Source organism: Triturus cristatus, chromosome 6 (genome assembly GCF_964204655.1).
Source record: "Triturus cristatus chromosome 6, aTriCri1.1, whole genome shotgun sequence".
Taxonomy (NCBI): Eukaryota; Metazoa; Chordata; class Amphibia; order Caudata; family Salamandridae; genus Triturus; species Triturus cristatus.
In genome coordinates, this window is record NC_140589.1 from 386,018,322 (window position 1) to 386,040,243 (window position 21,922).

A 21,922-nucleotide genomic window follows, 5' to 3' on the forward strand; every position below is an offset into this window, starting at 1 on the left:
CTCAGGCAGCTTGGTAAACCGAGTGTTTTTGCCCTTTGTACTGCGACGTGTCAAATAACCTTCTGCCTCTGTTTACGAGACTGATGTCAGGGACTGGCTGAGTCCACTAATCCTGGTCTGGTTTGACTAAACCCTGTCTCAACTGTCTGTCGGTTCACACCATTCTTTCCTGACTTTATCTTATCTTCTGGCCTTCGCTATTCTCTACTTGTATTCTCTCATTTCACAACTGTCCTCCAAAGCATACAAATATGTCCTGCCATCTGCAAGTTGAGTTGTAGACACTACCGCTGATTAACTTGTGGGGAGGGGTGACAAAAACAGTTGGAAGAGAGGTTTATTTGGGTTACTTGATATCTTGTTTTCAAACTTTTCTCATTGGTTATATCTTGTTTTCAAACTCTTCTCATTGGCTAACCATGTATGCATTGGGAGTGTTCTTGGTGAATCTATGTGCTATAAAAGATTGTGCGCCACGGAGTAAAGTGGCAGTCTCCTAAGAACATACTGAGTGTACTTCTGGGACAACTGTACTTAGCTGCAGCTAATAAACCTGATCTTCTACGCTCAACAGAATGTCCTGTGTCTCTGTTCAACAAAGCAGGTGAACTCAGGAGATTAAGGCGTACCCTGCGCCGCCAGGCCCATAAGGCCCTGGTTCTTCAGGGGTTGTGCATGTGCCCTGCCATTGCGTTGGTGCGTCTTGTGGAACCGGCACTCTTCTGAACTGCGGCAGTTGTGTGGAGCATATTCCACAGCTCTGAGCAATGATTCAAATGTGTGTGCAACGTTGGGAAGGTTGGCTTTCTGATTCCGTGTGTGTCAAGGGCATCCCATGCGTGGGTTCCACAGGCAGGGGCTTCTGTGTGTGGGGTGTGGATGAGTCAGATAGTTCATTTGCAGAATGCGTGGTGTGGGAGTCGTCCCCATCTGCCATGGCATCTCTCTCAGGGTGTTCCAGGTGCGTTCTGGGCCAAGGTCAGAGGTGCAGGTGTCCTCCCGCCTTCTGCATTGGAAAAATTGAGCTTTCATCCCTGATGTTTGTCTGACTGCTACTTGCGTCTTAGGGATGTGTTGTGGCTTTGGCACTGAGATTGGGACCCGGCCTTGGGCTCATGGTGTACGTATGGTGATACACACACACATGTTGGCATGTGGAGCTAGGCGGCCGAGAGGCTTTGCGCTGCTTGTGCAATCTCACTCCGTCTCTCTCCCTCGCTCGCTCTCTCCCTCACTTTCCTTTGGTGGGCACATGGCGCACCTTCTTCTCTTGCATTTGGTCTTCCAGGCTGTGTGCTATGGATTGTCCAGTGAGGAGCCACTAGGACTCATCCTACGGGTTGTCTCGGCTTTTTTTTGCACGGTGTTTTGTGTTGGTGATTGCATTGCTGTTTGACTGAGTCTCCATTTTCTGGCCATGCAGGTCTCTTGAATTTCCTGCTTGTGCAACATCAGGCAAAATGTATGTATTGGGATTCGTGGTGTTGGTGTGCAGTTTCTTTGTCTGGGGTTGGGGGTGGTCATGGGGGGAGGGTGTTGCAGGCCTGGGTGTGGTGTGGGTGGGTGTTGTGGCCCTCTAGGGTGTCCGGGCCGCATGATGGGTTGCTCCATGGCATCTGTTGCTCTTTCGATGTGGCCCTGGGCTGGTCTCCTTTTTGTGGTGCTGGCTGCCATCCAACTTAACACCAGGTCAGTGCAGGTGTAGATTGCCTGGTGCTAACGTGCCTTATTGCTGGTTTTGTGTTTTTATCGCTGATCTGGCTGGTCGCTGAGAATGTTGAGGAGTGGTGTTGCCGCGGCTTTTTGCACGGGAATGTCTACTCTGCATCTCATTAGCGATAGTTGCATGGATCCTCTGTGGCAATGTTTTTTGCGGGTAAACTGGTGCTGTTAGCACCAGCTTGTGAATGGGGAGGTACATTTATCATGACTTTGGCTGAGATAAAGTGCAGTTAATTCAGTGATAGCTCCTTGTGAATATGGTCCTAAATTGGGTAGGCAGATATGTAGCTATATCTTTCACGGCCCTTACTCCGTCGGGCCATGAGAGAGGTTTGGCTATGGTGGTTAATCAATCAATCAGGGGAATTGTAAGTGCGCTAGTCACCCGTGAGGGTCTCAAGGCGCTGGGGGGGTCTGCAGATCTGTTTAGCCAAAGAGCCAGGCCTTGAGGGCCTTCCTGAAGGTGTTCAGGGAGGGGGCGCTTCTGATGTCTGCCGGCAATTCGTTCCAGGTCTTGGCTGCAATGTGAGAGAAGGATCTCTGTGGATGTGCGGGGTTTCGGCCAGTGCGAGGTCGGAAGATCGGAGGTTTCTTTTGGGTACGTGGAAGTTGATTCTGTCGTTGAGGTATTTGGGTCCCGAGTGAGGATTCTGAAGGCATTTGTAGGCGTGAGTGAGGATTCTGAAGGTGATTCTTTTCTTCACGGGGAGCCAATGGAGTCTTCGTAGGTGTTGGCTGATATGTTCGTGCTGGGGGATGCCGAGGACAAGTCTGGCGATGGTGTTCTGTGTTGTCTGGAGTTTGTGGAGTAGGGACTTGTTGATGCCGGCGTTGAGAGCGTTCCATGGTCCAGTCTGCTGGTGATGATTGTGTGGGTGACTGTCTTCCTTGACTCAGGGGTGCTCCATTGCTAGGTCTTACAGAGGATGCGGAGGGTCTGTTGGTCATCCAGACCGCAACGCCTTGCATTCCTTTCTGGAAGTTGAGTTTGTTGGTGGTGGGGTCTTTGGTGAGGGAGAGGATGAGCTGGGTGTTGTCGGCATAGAATATGATGTTGAGGCCATGCTGTCGTATGATGGCTGCGAGGGGGGCAATGTAGATGAGGGTTGGGCTCAGTGATGACCCCTGTGGGACTCCGCAGGTGAGTTTTGTGGGATCGGAGAGGAAGGGTGGAACTCTGATCCTTTGGCTTCTTCTTGTGAGGAATGATCGGATCCAGTCCAGGGCTGTTCCATGTATGCTGGTGTCATGTAGTCTGGCTACTAGTGTGCGATGGGAGATGGTGTCGAAAGCCGCTAATAGGTTGAGTAGGATGAGGGCCTACGTAGTGGCCTTGGTCCAGGAGGGTGCAGATGTCGTCTGTGGCAGCGAGCAGGGCAGTGTCGGTGCTGTGGTTGCTTTGGAATGCGGATTGGGATGGGTCGAGGACGGCGTTCTCTTCAATGAATCGAGTCAGTTCCCTGTTGACTGTTTTCTCTGCAACTTTGGCTGCGAAGGGGAGGAGCGAGATGGGCCAGTAGTTCTTGAGGTTGGTGGGGTCAACTATGGGTTTCTTGAGCAGGGGCCTGACTTCTGCGCACTTCCAGTCATCTGGGTAAGTGCCTGTTTTGAAGGTGATGTTGGTGACGGTGAAGAGTTCCTTGGAGTTGGTGGAGTTGGTGAGGATTTTGTTGTGGATGAAGCTCCTCTTGGTGGTTCTGATTTGCTTGTGGTAGTCCGTCATGGCGTCCATGTAGGTGGAGTAGTTTTCGTTTGTCTTGGTGTTTCTCCAGTTCTTCTCCAGGCTTCTGCAGTTGCACCTGACTTCTTGGAGATTGGTGGTGAACCAGGCGTCTTTTATGGGGCGCTGTTTGTCAGGGTTCCGTAGCGGGGCAACCTCGTCTGCGCAGTTGGAGATCCAAGTGTGGAGTTCTCTGGCTGTGATAATTGCGTTGGATGCCCAGGTGTGGTTGTTTCGGTGAGGGTGGAGTTAAGTTGTTCATCGGTAACCTTGCTCCAGTTCCTTCATGGTGGGCGTGGGGCTTGTTTGGGTGTCTTGGGGTTGTCGATGGCGAAGTGTATGCAGTGGTGGTCAGTCCATGGTGGTTGCGTTGTGTGGCTGAAGTGGATGCTGTTCCCTGACCCGAAGATGGGGTCGAGGGTGTGTCCTGCTCTGTGCGTCGGTGAGGTGATGAGTTGTTTGAGTCCGATGTTTGTGAGGTTGTCACAAAGGATGGTGGTGTTGGGGTCGCTGGGGTTGTTGAGGTGGAAGTTGAGGTCTCCAATGAGTATGTAGTTCATTGAGGCGATGGCGTGGGGGGCGATGAAGCCAGTGATGGTGGTGGTGAAGGGTGTCCGGGGGCTGGGGTGTCTGTAGATGAGGGTTCCTCAGAGTGTGATGTTGGGGCCGGTCCGGATCTGGAAGTGCAGGTGTTCAGTGAAGGGGAAGGTTTTGCTGGAGGTGGTGAGGTGGAGGGTGCTCTTGTGGGCGATGGCGAGGCCCCCTCCTGGGTGGTTAGGGCGGTCCTTCCTCTGGATCCTGTATCCATCCGGGATGGCAGTGTTGATGTCGGGGGCGGAGGAGGAGTTGGTCCAGGTCTCGGGGAAGAAGGTGATGTCGGACGAGAGAGAGTCGAGTAGGTTCCAGATTTCTATGGCGTGTTTGTGTACGGAGCGAACATTGAGGAGGATGCATCTTAGGGAGTCACGGCTGCTGACGTCAGTGGTTTTGGAGGTTGGGGTGGTGGTAAAGGTGTGGTGACACTGGAGGCAGGAGAACTGGCCATGGGTTATGTCTGGTGAGGCCTGTTGGCAGTCTCGGAGTCTTACGGGGTTGAGTGTGTGGAGGGTGGTGGTGTCATAGCGATGGATGGCCGGAGATCCAGGGTTCCTGACGCTGGCCGCATTCGGGTCATGGACGGGAGCAGACGGGCTTGCCTTAGGCGCGCCTTCGGTGCGGCAGCAGAATGACCCCGCGGTCACCATTAAGTAGGAGAGGGGGCGGGAACACGGGTCAGCGAAGAGGCTGGAGGGCGGACTGCTGGAGGCAGCAGGCGCCAACCTTCACCAGTTGGAGGGCTGAGCACTGCGGCGAGGTGGCTTGACTGCGGAGCTGTGGGGGAGAGAGTTAGCCCAGAAAGGAGGTCAGGGACTTACTCCGGAGTGGAGTATTCACTACGGTAGTGGAGTATTCATTACGGCAGACAAAACGAACGTCTGCCTGCATTTAAACTGGATAGACCAACATTCATGTTGGTGATATTTATACTCTGTCACCATTGCAATGGCCTATACACACCACCAACATAAAACTGGGGCCCAAAGATTTTCATAAGATCAAAACAAATCAAGACACATTACTTAGTGATGTGTATTTGATGTGCAAATGATTAATATTTAATGATTTTGAGATGTGTACTTGATGTGCAAATGATAAATATTTGCTGAATCATTATTTTCCATGGATATTTTCTATGAGCTACAGTTTTGTCATTAAAATGGCATGTCAGTGTAAATTTTCTGGCCATTTCAATGGAAAATGCGCTATCAGTAAATGAAAAGGCTCTACCACACCATGCTTTATAAACGTATTTGCAACAGTATTCTCCAAAATGCACCACAGACTAGATTCCACACTCTTACCACTCTCCTGCTAAATGGGCTAAACAACCTGTTTACTATGCTTATTCCTTGTATGACACTTGGATTTTTCACAATCCCTATCACTTCAGTGATTTAACATCGATGTAACCACAACTCTGGAAATTGTTCCAACACCACTGCCATGATTAAAGGCGTAATTTACCTAATTTTAATAGCATGCAATTCCAATGCTTGGTGCCTGGATATGGATGCTAAACTGCACATTCAACCTTCTTTCAATCAACTCTTAAGCTACTTCTGAAAGTTCACACGCAAATATATTCTTAATGGCAATGGAGTTACAGGTTTTGATGCCCTGACCATATAAATACCTTCCTCCCCCCCAATTCAGTTGGAATTTTGGAATGATTAGAGCATTCTCACCAATCAGTTTCAGGCATTTGTATGATTGACAAGGGTTCAGTGTTTCTAGTAAATAAAGCAACAATGTTTTGTGCAACATGTGATATCTTTTTCAGCTGCAATTCACCTCTGACTATGGCATTCCCTGCCCTCTATATTTTACAAACAGAGATTTAGAGAGCTCAAAAGAGTGCATTAAAGTAATCAATACTTTCTTTGACTACAGACTACACCACGTAGATTTATGTGTGATTGATAGTTGTTAATAGACCTAACATCCTTGGTGTGGTCTTCACCCAACAGTTTTGCCTTTACCTCTCATGTTATCTGATTTAATCTTTGTTGGCATTAGGACTCTGTGAACTTTGCAACTGCTAAACAGTGGTAAAGTGCTTATACTTTCCTTAAAACATGGTAGAATTGGCCTGCACCTGATTTGCACATTTAATTTACTTACACGTCCCTAGTATATGGTGCTACCTGTACGTTGGGTCTGTAAATTAAATGCTACTAGTGGGCCTCCCGCACTCAATGTGCCACCCACTAAAGTAGCCTTTTAGAACATTTCTCAGGTCTGCCATTGCAGCCTATAGTGTAGTTTTAAACTGTCAATTTCAACCTACCAAAATAAACCTTTTGCTAGGCCTAAACCTTTCTTTTTAATACACATGTCACCCCTAAGGTAGGCCCCAAAGGCCCATATGAATGGGTATTTTGTATTGAAAGAATAGAACATGTTTCCCTAAGTTTCACATGTCCTGGTAGTGAAAAAGGCCTGTTTCTCCCATTGAATAACATTGGGTTACCTCGTTACATTTCATAAGTGCTAACTTTTGATTCGGAGCAGATAGGGATGTCAAGCTTGGACTTAATATAAAATCCACCTTAATGGTAAAATCTGATTTTAAGTCACAATTCTGAAAATACCACTTTTAGAAAGTTTACATTTTATTGTCCCAAATATTTGGTACCTGCTGCTAGTGCCCTGAGTCACATGACTATAAATAGCTTTCATATTGGCGTTATGTATGCCTCCTTGAAAAATAAACCAAAGTGGGCTATGAGTTGTCAGGATGAGCCATTCTGCCTGAATTTCTGGGGGTGGAGCTCTTTCCTGTCCCATTTAAAATTCAAAGGGCTTGCCTCATGCACACACAATGGAACCTGGCACTAGTCTTTGTCGGACCAGACTTCTTGGAGCCTTGGCAGGGGAGGGGAAGAATTCTTGAGAACAAGATGTGGGTGTAGTATAGGTAATTTCCCACTTCAATGGCTGAAATGAGGTATAAATAGGGAACCCTTAGAAAACCTCTTCAGTATAGTCCTGGTCCAGAGGAACTCTTCAGAAGGACTGCCTTGATCCCCAGAGAACTACCCTGCTACCTGTAGGCCTGCCTTGCTGCTTGAAGGCCTGCCTTGCTGGGCTGCTTGAAGGACTGCCTTCCTGCTTGAAGGAGAACTGGATCAGCTCCTTGAACCCAGGACCCCCAGAAGTGAATCCAATGGCTTGTTGACTGGCCTCCTATTTGACCTATAGGGCCGTAACCAGCTCTAGAGACATTGAACACTGCACCTGGCCTTTATTGGGTGTGTCCTAACCCCCAAAGTGGTGCCCCAGGTCCTGGACCTTTGGAAGTGTTTTTAGAGGCGCTGCTACTGCCTAACCCTAAAACTTGGGACTTGGAAAAATTGTCACCAAAATGTACCTGGAGAACTGACAGAAGACCAGGACCTACCTCAAAGCCGATCCACCTACGACTTCCAAAACGTTGTCTAAGTCTGAAGGTAAAAATCTTCACAGGGCTCGACAGCGACTGCCTCCCCATTGACCACAATGACCTCCTTGTCATAAAAAAAACAGCTTTACTCGCTCAGAAAGTTTTCCTGCTTCACTGAGACGTCCTTTAGCGGATACCTGGTGACAACGATGCCTCCTCAGACACAGCCTGCTGCCTTGCTCCTTTGAACTCTACCGTCTCCTGGATGTTTCTTTAAGAAATGTACCAAGTCTGAAGGTACACTGAGACCTGGCCCAAACCAACCCTTGTATCCGACACATGTTCCATTGTGGTCGGCCCTCACAGTTGGCTTTTTCTTTTCGCTTTGTTCTTTTCGGTGCTAGATTTCACACAAAAACTGTAAAATTCTTTAACAGTTCTACTGATTCGGCTTTGTGTAATTTTATTTATTAAATGTTTTTCTATTTTTCTAAATTAGTTTGGCATTTTACTTGTGTTGTGTTTTCACTTTACTACTGTTTGTGTGCTGCATACACACTTTACACAGTGCTGATAATTTAAGCCAGCCTGCTTTTGTGCCATGCTACCAGGGGTTTAAGCACAGGGTAATTTACTGGTTTTTGTGGTTCACCATGATAGGGATTGTGGTTGTTGCTTCAGTAGGTTTTCACCCCCTCAACCAATAAACCACTTTAATACAGTAGTCTTGTCATTTGTGCAAGTGGCAAACAGTGGTAATGCAGCTCATAATTGCAGTGGAGGTTTTGCAGCTTCAAGTTAATATGTAGATATTGAATTTCATTTGTATATAGCCAAGATTTTTCTCCCTATTATTGACAGGACCAATTACATTCATGACAAAGAGTTCTGTAAACTGAACAGAACACATAATTTATTTAAAAAAAATAACATATCCGGTGTTGCATTTCAGATAGCTAGCACTTGGCCTCTATTGTATGGTTTCCAGGATTTGGACTAATATTTCAAAATCAAATGTGTCAATTTCCAATCCATTGCCAGACTAAGAACAAAAATAGAACAGAAGTCAGCTACTTGGTAAGGAGCAGTAACACTATATAGTTGCTTTCCAATACATTTCCCACAATTTTAAAAACAATTCCAAAGTCATGAACAGCAATTAATTGGTAAAAATATCTGCATTGCATTTTTTTAGAAGTGGGTTTACCATCCTCATTTTAAGACTGTTGAAATTACCTTCTTGTCTAAAAACCTGCTATGGTCGAGTTTAATTGTTGGCTGGAACAAGTCAAAATGTAGCCTTAAGAACCAGGGAGTAACCCTCTGCTGAGTTGAAAACGGTCTTCCCAACTAATGTTTGGAAGCAAAAAGATAATCCACAAGAGTTAATATTAGTTTGCATATGGGGGCGTGGCTAGAGTTTGTGCAAGATGGTGCTCTCTACAGAGCTGCCACGAGCCCTTTGCATCTTGCTGCACCACATGCATCTGCCAGTGGCCAATTTGGGCCTGAGTTCATGGGCTAGATTGGTGATGAATGCAACAATTGATGGACAGAATGCAGAACAATGTCAAACATTTACCCCAGTACAGACATCTGGGCCTAAATCCTTCTTTTTTTGCTCCCCATGCCATTCCAGATTGTACCCAGCCATATGCAAATCAATCTTGACCCTGCACCCAATATAAACAGTCCAACCCGAACTGCCAGGTCAGGTCTTCCCTGGACTGGAAACAAGCATCCTGGGACCGGTTACGGGGTTTCACCCCTCATCAGCCAGATTAGCTTGACTCCAGTGGCATGGAGAGAATGGGACCCACGTCTGGGCATATCCGTCCCTATTGGGGTGACAAATGCAAAAAGAACAATTAATGGACAGAATGCAGAACAATGTCATACATCCACCGCAGTACCCAGCCATATGCAAATCAGTCTTGACCATGCACCCAATGGTTACAATCCAGCCCAAACTGCCAGGCCAGGTCCTCCCTGGACTGGAAACAAGCATCCTAAGACCGGTTTTGAACTGCCCACTGGAACGGGACAGAGTGAGTGAGCCAACTGGAGTCATAGCCAAGGATACTTTTCCCATTTGCCGCCTTGCTGCTTGGTGAGGAGTGATGCACGGTGAGCAAGATGGTGGAGCTTTGTGGAGTCTGTGCCCAATAGCTACAGTTTCAGTTCGTCAAGTAGGGAGGAAACACCGTCACAGGATTTGACAGCCTCATAACTCTCACTGTAATGGTCCTTATGTAATGTGAAGATATTTTCAGCCTCAGGGATGCCACGCTCAGTGCTCCTCTCCACATAACCGTTCACCGCCCACTCATGTAGCATTGTGACTCATGACTCATTAATGGAGCTGCATTCTCTGACTAGCTCCAGAGCTGGCCTCCCATTTCTTGGCCTCTTAGCTGTGTTTTCCAAGACTGGTAGGTGGATTCAATATTATTCTGGCACAGCAAAGTAGTGGAGGCAACCAGTGTATAAACTGTGTGGGGCATCTCATCCCGTCTCTCGAATGCACCCGCCGCTAACTTTTAAAGTGGCATACTTTACCGCCTACTGCTTTCGTTCACCACTGCTATTCCATTAGGTGTGGCAGTAGTGGTGCCTACCATAACTGTCACTTAACCGCACCTGGCCACACTGGAACTTGTACTCACTACTCCCTGCATTGCAACCTTTCTGCCTGCTAACATTTTGTTAATCTTACACTCACTGACCAATTCATCTACTAGACCTGACAGCCTTTTGATGGTCTTCCCCCAGGCATATTACTTGCTTACCTCCAATTTTGCTAATTGTGTTTGTTGACCTGAAGACTCTGAGCACTTTACTATTGCCAACCAGTGCTAAAGTGCATGTGCTTCTCCCCTAAACATGGTTTGAGTGACTTATCCACATTTGGCATGTTTAATTTATCTATAAGTCCCTAGTAGAGCGTGCTATATCTGCCTAGAGTCTGTAAATCAAATGCTACTCGGTCTGCAGCACTGATTGTTCTACCCACACAAGTAACACTTTAAAACATGTGTCAGACCTGCCACTGCAGAACCTGTGTGTGCAGTTTACATTGCCATGTTGACTTGGCATTTAAAACCCCTAGCCAAGCCTTAAACTCACCTTTTATTACATATAAGTCACCTCTAATGTAGGCCCTAGTAACCCATAGGGCAGGTTGCTGTGTAATTAAATGGTAAAACATGTACTTTTAAATTTTGCATGTATTAGCAATGAAAGCATCTAAATTGATTTTTTTACTACAGGGCGGCCTACCCCTTTCATAAGTTAACATGGGGGATTTCTTATTACACTTATAAACTGAAATTACTGATTGAGAAGGATTAGTTCTCTTACGCTTCATATCATTGAAATAGTAGCAATAAATCCTCTTTGCTGGCAAAGCTGAATTTATCATTACTATTTTGGAAATGCCACTTTTAGAAAGAAGGCATTTCTCTGCTCTTAGCTCGGCATGCCTGCAGCCTGTCTAAAATACATGTTTGGGGTGGGTGACAGCTAGGCTTTGTGCATTCCCTCTAGACAGCCACACACAAAGGAAGGTTAGGTGTGACTGAGTGGCCATCCACATCCTGATGGGTCATCTTGGCCAGTTTAGGAGGGAGGAGCTGACATGTAAACCTGAATTGGCAGTGTCCTGTCCCCAAACAAAGGGCTGGATTCCCCCTGAATTGTGTCTAGATCCAGAGCTGGGAGGGAGGACCTATGTGTACTTCAAAGCCCTTCTTTGAATTCACCTCCACTTCAGAAGCACAACTGGGTATTAGTACTGGGTCTCTGACCTCACCAAATGAGACACTACTGGACCTGTGAAAAATCTCTGCTAAAAGAGAAGGACTGCTGTGCTGCCACAAGGAGTACCTCTCTGCTGGACTGTTGCTCTGGAGGAATTGCTTTTCTGCTGTGCTGTGCTGCCCTGTAGCCTGCTACACTCTGCCCTGCTGAGGAAGAACTGGACTCTTTGACGCGAACCAAGAATGATCTATAAGGGCCTGCTGGCGTGCCTCTTGTTTTAAGACTCAGGGATATCAAAGTGTTCCTCCCTACTCCTGTGTCAGGTGCATTGGAAGTAGATCCAGGTGCTTGGTCCAGTGGAGCCGATGCATCAACTGTTGCATGAAGCAGAACTGATGCATCGCCACTGTTATCGGAACAAAACCAGTGCATTGCACTTAGAACTAGTAAATCTCCATCTGTACTAATGTATCGGAACCCTGGCTTTGCAGCCATCTCGAGAAGATAGTCAACATCCAGCTCACCCGCTACCTCGAAGACAACAGCATCCTGGACCCCCCCAGTCAGGATTCCGCAGCAACCACAGCACCGAGACCGCCCTCATCGCCACCACAGACGACATCAGGATCCTACTGGATAACGGCGACACGGCGGCCCTCATCCTTCTGGACCTCTCCGCCGCCTTTGACACCGTCTGCCACCGCACACACTACGCACACGACTCCACGACGCAGGGATCCGAGACAAGGCCCTGGACTGGACCTCCTCCTTCCTCTCCGGCAGAACCCAGATAGTCCACCTCCCCCGTTCCGATCCAAAGCCTCCGAGATCATCTGCGGCGTCCCGCAGGGATCCTCCCTCAGCTCGAAGCTGTTCAACGTCTACATGGCGCCTCTTGCACTCATCGCCCGACACCACGACCTCAACATAATCTCCTACGCTGACGACAAGCAACTGATCCTCTCCCTCACCAAGGACCCCCTCACTGCCAAATCCAACCTCCACCAGGGAATGAAGGCCGTCGCTGACTGGATGGAGGATAGCCGCCTTAAGCTTAACACAGACAAGATGGAGATCCTCATCCTCGGGCCCAACACCTCAGCACGGGATGACTGCTGGTGGCCCGCATCGCTGGGGACACCCCCCGCACCCACCAACCACGCACGCAACATGGGAGTCATCCCCGACTTGAAACTCACCATGACCAAACAAGTCAACGCTGTCTCCTCCACCTGCTTCAACACCCTCCGTAGGCTCCGCAAGATCTACAGATGGATCCCGACAGACACAAGGAAAACAGTCACCCAGGCCCTAGTCAGCAGCAGACTCGACTACGGAAACGCCCCCTACGCCGGAGCCCCGACCAAGCTCAAAAACAGACTGCAAAGAATCCAGAATGCCTCCTCACGCCTGATCCTCGACATCCCGCACCGTGACCACATCACCCCCACCTGAGGAACCTGCACTGACTCCCTGTTGACAAAAGAATCTCCTTCCAACTCCTGATCCACGCACACAAGGCACTCCACAAGGCCGGCCCAGCTTATCTCAACAGTCGACTCTCCTTCTATGTACCCAACAGGAAACTCTGCTCCGCAGACCTCTCCCTGGCTACCGTCCCACGCATCCGTAGAACCACAGCCGGAGTCAACTCCTTCTCCCACCGCGCCGCCAAGACCTGGAACACCCTCCCCCTCATCCTACGACAAACCGAAGACCTTCTAGCCTTCAGGAGACAACTCAAGACCTGGCTGTTCGACCAGTAGCAACAGCACCCCCCTTCTCCCCACCCTAAGCGCCTTGAAACCCTTGCGGGTATGTAGTGCGCTCTACAAGTTATTGATTGATTGAGTATGAGACTATTGACATAGCCCCTCGACTGCGTGGAGAAAACCGGCACATTGGCTTCAGAACAAACTCATCTCAGAACCGGTGCTTCGTCTTCACAAAGTGGCACATCGCCATCATTGCATGGAGAAAATCAACACATCACCTCGACTGTGGGATCAACACCTGTGCATTGCTCGGTTGCACCCCATATTTCGCTGTTGCAACCAGGATCAAGGTAATTTTGTTCTGCGGGCCTTGTGTGGCTCCAGAATGTGCAATACAAAACATGAGAGGAATCCCCCACTCAATATTCATGTAAACGGGTAATAACTCCAAATATGTATGTATCACCCACAGAGTATTTTTTCTCCAAAGTGTACAAAAATAAATTCTTTTATATATATATATATATATATATTATTGTGCATTGTTTTAAATAAATAATAAGTTATAAAAGACACACTTTTACATATAATAATCACAAAAAAAGTGTATACAGCTTAAACAGAGGGAGCCCTGGGTCAGTGCAAAGCAGACAACGACTATGTACATATATACAAATGACAAACTTATTAAACATGTGCAATGGAACAATAAAATAAAATGCACAAAAACAACAACATCTACAATGAGCAATTACAGAAAACAGGAAAAAATGTAATTTAAGAAAAACACATTAAATATGAACCAAATTCAACAACCAGAAAGACAAAGTGAATGCACAGACGCACGTTTCCGAAGTTCCAATTTGTTATAACTTCTTCATCAGGGCGCAGAGTTCATCAATCTAGATAGTGGTCACACAGGGCCATCAATTTCATGCTACATGAGAAAAAAAGAAGAAACAGGGCTCTAGTAAAAGATGAGTCTGTGGGGACAAGCAAACAATGAGTCAAATACACTATAGAAAAAAATAACAAATTGCCAATCGATAGGAGCAAGCTCACAGAGTTAGGTATGCCATATCCGATAGGGGTGTTGAAAGGGTTCTAAGTACCAAAACCACCAGATGTACAGAATTCACCTGATACAGTGTATAGTACTTCGGCTAAAAATGCTGAAAAAGGTAAAAACAGAACACAAATAGAAAAAGTAAAAGTAAGAATCAAAGCGGAAAATCAAAGACCTAAATAAAGCTACGAATTAAGGATACATAATTCTGGAATGACAATATCCAGGTGATTAAGTGAAGTTGAGAGACGACCATATGGTCGTTATTTTCTATATTTCTTTATTCTAATTAGCAGCCCTATTTCAATTTCAATTTCTCATCATTGTTCTCAGTTACGCTAATTCGGTTGGACCCCAATTGTGTTCTACTGCCTGTTTTTACGTGTGGTCTGGGATTCAGGCCTTCGGCTCTCGACTTCACATAATCACCTGGATATTGTCGTTCCAGAAGTATGTATCCTTAATTCGTAGCTTTATTTAGACATACCTGAGTAACAGTACCTTGTTGATACAGATGTTATTTGCCTTTGGTGTTTTCTTTAGGAATCTAACTTACCCTGCATAGACATACTAAAACTGCTTATCGACCCATGTTCCATTTTTATCCTACGCTTCCTGTTTATCTACAGCCATCTAGTTTCACCCTGACTCAGCACCAGTCTGAACATTATGTAAATATTGGTCTTTCATTTTCCGCTTTGATCCTTACTTTTACTTTTTCTATTTGTGTCCTGTTTTTACCTTTCTCAGTATTTTTAGGTGATGTACTATACACTCTTTTTGGGTGCATTCCATACATCTGGTGGTTTTGGTACTTGGAACCCTTTCGACACCCCTATCGGATATGGCATACCTAACTCTGTGAGCTTGCTCCTATCGATTGGCAATTTTTTATTTTTTTCTATAGTGTATTTGACTCATTGTTTGCTTGTCCCCACTGACTCATCTTTTACTAGAGCCCTGTTTCTTCATTTTTGCTCATGTACCATGAATATTGATGGCCCTGTGTGACCACTATTTAGATTGATGAACTCTGGGCCCTGATGAAGGAGTTATAACAAATTGGCACTTCCGAAACGCGTGTCGGCGCATTCACTTTGTCTTTCTGTTTGTTGTATTTAGTTCATATTTAATGTGTTTTTCTTAAATTCATTTTTTTCCTGTTTTCTGTAATTGTTCATTGTAGATGTTGTTGTTTTTTGTGTATTTTATTGTTTTGTTCCATTGCACATTTTTAATAAGTTTGTCATTTGTAGATATATATATATATATACATAGTCGTTGTTTGCTTTGCACTGACCCAGGGCTCCCTCTGTTTAAACTGTATACACTATTTTGTGATTATTTATTATATGTAAAAGTGTGTCTTTTATAACTTATTGTTTATTTACACCAATGTAAAATAATATATATACATATAAAAAAGAAAAAAAAATTGTATACTTTGGAGAATAAATAATTGAAAAATGATATACTCTATCGGTGATATAAATATATTTGGAGTTATTACCCGTTTTGTATTGTACTTGCCCCCCCCCCCAAAACTTGTGTTGTTCTCAGGGTCCCTCTTCTGTTTTTTTATTTTTTATTATTATTTTTTATGGCTCCAGAATGTGGCCCGCGCTGGATCGTGCTCAGCCTCAACTCTTGACTGTGTCCAGTCCAGCAAAACCAGATAACCCCATAAGTGCCTATTGTGTCTAATTGCTATTTTTCAGTTGTATTCTTTTAAAATTCATATCTTGACTTCTACATATTAAAAATTTGTCATTGTTGGTCTTATTTTAATTATGAATCATTATCTATTTTTCTAAGGTGGTTTGAAGTCTTTGGTGCCGATCACGATCCGGTAAAAAAATTCCCCGTGCGACTCGTATCCGGTCTTTTTACCGTACGAATCGTACAAGTGCCGTACGAACTGGCAATCATGATTCGCATGGGAAAAAGACCATACGAATCGCATTGGGAATAATTCCCCACACGTCCTCGGGTCGGAAAAAGTGTCCAACACGTCCTCGTACGATTTACCGTACAAACGTGAAAAACGAAGTCCGACCGGGGAATCACGATCCGTCCCGGGCGTCCGAATGTACAACCGTATGGTTAAAAGACCGTCCGCACCGAACTCCTATAACAACCATGGAGACGTCCAAACAGGTGCCCGGTACGTGCCGTACCCCCCCCAGCCCCCGCATGTATGCGCCGTACCCCCCCTGCCCCCGCATGTACGCACCGTACCCCCCCCCAGCCCCCGCATGTACGTGTCGAACCCCCCGTGTATGTACACCCGAGTACGTTCGAGTCGTACCCCCACCCGTGTATGTACACCCGAGTACGTGTCGAACCCCCCGTGTATGTACACCAGAGTACGTTCGAGTCGTACCCCCACCCGTGTATGTACACCCGAGTACGTGTCGAACCCCCCGTGTATGTACACCCGAGTACGTTCGAGTCGTACCCCCACCCGTGTATGTACACCCGAGTACGTGTCGAACCCCCCGTGTATGTACACCCGAGTACGTTTGAGTCGTACCCCCACCCGTGTATGTATGGTGCGTACCCCCAGCGCTACGCGCTGGGGGTACGCACCGTACATACACGGGTGGGGGTACGACTCGAACGTACTCGGGTGTACATACACGGGGGGGTTCGACACGTACTCGGGTGTACATACATGGGGGGGTTCGACACGTACTCGGGTGTACATACACGGGGGGGTTCGACACGTACTCGGGTGTACAGACACGGGGGGTTCGACACGTACTCGGGTGTACATACACGGGGGGGTTCGACACGTACTCGGGTGTACATACACGGGTGGGGGTACGACTCGAACGTACTCGGGTGTACATACACGGGGGGTTCGACACGTACTCGGGTGTACATACACGGGGGGTTCGACATGTACATGCGGGGGCTGGGGGGGGTACGGTGCATACATGCGGGGGCAGGGGGGGGGTAAGGCGCATACATGCGGGGGCTGGGGGGGGTACGGCGCGTACATGCGGGGGCTGGGGGGGGGTACGGCGCGTACATGCGGGGGCTGGGGGGGGGTACGGCGCTTACCGGGCCACCTACTCTGGTCGTTTCGCGCCGTACTTCGCATTTGCGGCACTTTTTGGGTGCCGTGAAAATATTGCCGTCCGGACTGCTGTCGGTTCGAATCGTAATTCCTGGGTCGTGAAACGCTGCCTAGAAGCGTCCCGATGTCACGTCGCAGCATTCCCGGATCACATTCGTATGCATATTTTCGTCGGTCGGTGTTTTTTACGATTCGTACGGAAATGGTGTTTCCGTGCGAATCGTAATTCCATGTTTGTAATGTTTTACAACCGGGTACGAGTCGGACGGAGAATACGCTCCGACCGACGGTTCGTACCCGGTTTTTACCGGATCGTAATCGGCACCTTTGTATGGTGTTTTCACTGTTTAACTGTTTGAAGTGCTGCACAAATACTTTACACATTGCCTCTTAAGTTAAGTCTGCCTGCTCTGTGCCGAGGTACTAGAGGGTGAGCACAGGTGAATTTATTGTGTGTATTTGACTTACCTGGCTAGTATTGTGGTTCCTGCTTGGATAGGGTACATATCTTTGCCAACCAGAAACCTAATTTCTAACAGCATCTTAACCCAGTACTGTTTATTTAATGCTGCCAAAGGTACTCTATGACAGACAATTGAAGTATCCTGCATTTTCAATGAATTGGTAGCCAATGCCACTACTAAAGACAGATGCAGCTACCAAGCAAAGATCATAAGGAGAAGAATGGAAGAGTTAACCTGTCGGCAGAACTGGATGCTTGCTCCTCACACTCCCCGAAGCTGGGAGCCATGGTATTGACAAATTTACTTTATGCTGACGAGCTAGTGCTGATCAGTAGAACTCTGATAGGACTTCAGCACCTTTTAGATGCCACCCACAATTTCTCACATCGGAACGCATTAAAAATAAATTTAAAAAAATCAAAAGTTATTAGCGTAAACCACCGAAAGAAGTCAAATCCCAGTTGGTACATGGAAGGCAAATGCCTGGACCAAGTAACTATCTATAAATATTTGGGCGTACTCCTAGATAAAAACAACTCCTTCAAACCACAACTTGAATCTTTACGAAGGAAGGGAGTAATGACTTGCTTGGCATTAAAGCCCCTTTAGAAATTGCTGCCGGACTTAACACTTGACCCCCTCTTAAAGGTTCTACGAGCAAAACTACAACCAGTAATCACCTATGGGAGCGAATCCATGACAGGAAGAGATGCTGCTACCCTTGACTGTATAATCGCAACCTCCTACCGGGCGATATTCCAGCTCCCTAAATATGTTTCACCAGCCCAAATAAGGCTGGAATTTGGAATCCAGAAACAGGAAATAGAAAGGCAGGGAGCTTTCTTAAAGAGTTGGCACAAAATCAGAGCTGGTGAGAGAGGGACCTTGAACAACCAACTTTGGCTAGAGCAGTCCTGCACTGGAAAATTACCAGTTAACGTCTACCTACAGAAATTTCTGCAGGCCCTCGGCCTGGCAGACGCCTGAAACACTCCAATGGGCCATTTGGTTTTTAGAAAAATAGTAGCAAAATCGACAAGGCTCATATCGGCTATAGAGAAATCGGTAACCAAGAGAGCTCACGGCTGGGCCGTTCTTAACAACTACGATGTTCTAAAACCTCAGCCCTACCTCAAGGTCGGACCCAACCTTGAGACCAATGAAAAATTTCTAAAGCTACTGGCGGGAGTCGGTCCGATCAACCCGTCCATGCCACCGTGGGAAAGAAGAGAGGCCGATCACTTGTGCCGTTTGTGTGCGAATGACACTGAGACTTTGATTCATATTATATGCACATGCAAGTAGCTAGACGACATATGGAAAAGTCTGTTAAAACCACTATTTAAGCAGCACAGAGTAAGGTCCTGCAGACAGGCAGTGATGAGTTTTAATCCCTCCTTAGTGCAGCTAAACTGTCGCCTTAGAAAATTCTTTGACCTGACAGCACAGAGACTGAAAAGCTCTTGCTGCCATCAGTAGAGACCTATTAATGACTACAGCAGACTCTGAACTCGTCCGCTAAACTGGTTTCAAAAATCACGCAGTTCATACAATGTCTTCAAATGGGCCTGCAATCCTGTGACAGCAATGCTACTATAATCGGAACAGTCTTATGTCTTTTAATTCTAATACAAAGGCTCTTTTTAATCTTGTACTTATATTTTAATTGTTTTATTTAATGTAACTTCTTTTAATATCAACCTATAATGTTCTGAATGCAATGGTTTTAATTAATCATGCATAATAAAATGACTTACTCATAGGTATTATGACGGCGCTGTAATATTCTTAAGCACCTGACAAAGACAGTTTGTGCCAGTATGTTTCATTGTACAGATCTAAAACCCAATAAACTCTTTAGAAAAAAATGTTTTCTCATTCTGTCGGAGTCCTTGTTTGGCACTAGTCTTAGGAGACCCTTTTCAATTGTATTAGTAATAAAGTTGCTAGGTTAGTCGCCAAATTCTGGGAGGAAATAGAAGCAGTCAACCTACCGAGGTCAGTGACAGAATCGAGAACAAAAAGTAACTTACCTTAATACCTATATGAGTGCCCAGTGCTAGATATTCAAAATAACTTTTGCCAGATACAAACGCTTGCATTAATGAACGAACCTGCTGAATACATTGGTGCGATAGAACATGGTTCATGTATACTCGGTAAAAAGGAAAAGTGTATAATTGACCAAAATATGTATGGGGCAAATTTACAAGAAAGTTGCGGAGCGCAGGTAATCCCTAAAATTGCTAACGCTGGACTCTGTCACTTTGAAAATGCAGGGACGCGCCGTATGTACAATAATACGGCACACCCCTGCATTTCCTTCTGTGCTGGCGCTAAATTCACCTGCCTAGCGCCAACGCATGCACCCTTGCACCATAGTGCAAATGTGTCTGCATTGAGGGAATGATTGTTTATGTGCAGGGAGATGTCCCTTCCTGCACAAAAACAATCCAGAATGGCTATTAGCAACTCCTATGTGTGCTGCATATGTGCAGCACACATAGAAGTTGCAAATCATCATTTTTTAAATGATTGCTATTTGTTAAGACCAGGTTTTTTCTGGTGATAGGGGGCATTATATACCAGGCTGCGTTAAGCCATGTTAACTGCCATGTTAAGCGCCATGTTAACGCTGCCTTGTAAATAAGGCGAAGCCCCTATCTCCACAGGAACATCACAAAATGTGATGTTCCTGTGGCTATATGGGCATGTAAATATGCCCCTTAGTTCATTCTATTTTCTTCATTATGTACCTACTGAAGTATTTTACCAGAACATCTTCATATGATAATTATATGTATTATTGAGTAATACGTTTAAAAGGTTTCTATTGTTCATCACAGTGAATAAATATTTATCATTTAGTAATGACACCTGCTTATTTGAAAATTATATAGAAATGTTACCTTCTTTGATAAGTCTCCAGGGGCTAAAGAAAGTTTCATGTAGAGGAAGGGTACGGAAAATCTGGTGCTCTTGAAATTCATTATCGAATCTCTTTATTATTGGTGGGATTGTTGCGTGACCGAAGCGAAATGCTGCTGTTGAAAAAACATTTGAAACGGTGGGGTTCACAGTATGATTATATCCATGATAGTCACCAACATACTGACTGAATGCAGAGGATCCAATAATTTTTGGAATGTAATCCCTTAGAGTAATAATCTAGAACAAATAACAAAAAGAATATTGTTGCTGGTACCTATATAATTATCTCATTACAATTATTCAATCGCTACACTAGAAGCATAGAATAATATAACATAACATAGGATAGCATAGCATTACATAATACACCTTCACCTGTGAGTTTCTTGGCCCTATCTGTTTTTTTAAATTACAAAAAAGAAAACAACATATACATTAAGAGCAAAGTAAGTAGACAGTGATGTTCATTGCTGTAAAGTAAAATTGTTATAGTACTCTAGCAAAATTTACAGTGAGAGCATTTGTTTGGAAACGTAGGGCCTGACAGAAGTTTTCCAATTCAAGATAGACTCCACACTACCTGTGTGTTATTTCCAGGTCCGGTCTTCTTTCATTTCTAATCAATCACTTTATAATTCCTCATGGATTCTTCATCTGCATGACTGCAATGCAATCACAGTATTTTTCGGCGGGGTTATTGCCCTCTCTTCTATTTTTGTCCATTGATTTTCACTCTATTCTTCAGTTGTGTGGACTTTGACTGTTCTGCCTTGTTCCGATCTAGCTCTGCCACCATGGCTTTTCTGTTTCTCTAAAAAAAAGTCTCTCAATTTTAGACCTGTCAGCCTTAGCGTGGTCTTCCCTCAAACTTTTTGCTTCACCCCTCCTATTTTTATGAATTTGTTTTTGTTGTCCTTAAGACTCTGTGCACTCTTACACTGCTAACCAGTGCTAAAGTGTGTGTGCTCACTTCCAAAAACATGGTCAAATTGTCTTACAACTGATTAACATAATTTCTTTACTTATAAGTTCTTAGTAAAGTGGTATACCATATACACAGGGCTTATAAAGTAATTGCTACTAGTGGGCCTGAATCAAGTATTGTTCCATCTACTTAGGTAGCCCATAAATTCTGTCCCATATCTGCAATTGCAGTATGTAATTTTAAGCGAGCATTCCATGGCTACAGCCTCCTTTATGGACACTGTCAGATGTCTTGCCCCGCTAAACTTTATCTTCTCAAACATTATTTCCTTGAACCTTCTTCTGAGTCCGAAGAAAAGCAGAGACCGGGCCCAATCGACCTAGTAAAATAGAACTGCTCTCCATTGCGGTTTGCCATAACTTTTGGGTTTGCCTTGGTCTCGCATGATTAGATATCCGCGGTTGATGCTTTGATCTTTTAGGTGCTAGTTTTCACTTTAAACTTCAAAAAATTTAAAAACTCCAGTGCTACAGACTAGATTTTTGTCATTATAGTC

At 45.5% G+C, this 21,922-nt stretch overlaps 1 protein-coding gene across 1 annotated transcript in view; it reads right to left on the reverse strand.

Moving 5' to 3' along the window:
- The window catches only part of TPO (thyroid peroxidase), a 961,894-nt gene that overhangs the window by 491,855 nt on the left and 448,117 nt on the right, over positions 1–21,922 (reverse strand). Inside the window, exon 9 of the mRNA XM_085609184.1 lies at positions 20,420–20,678. Coding sequence (XP_085465310.1) covers positions 20,420–20,678 — 259 coding nt within the window. The remainder of the gene's footprint in view (positions 1–20,419; positions 20,679–21,922) is intronic.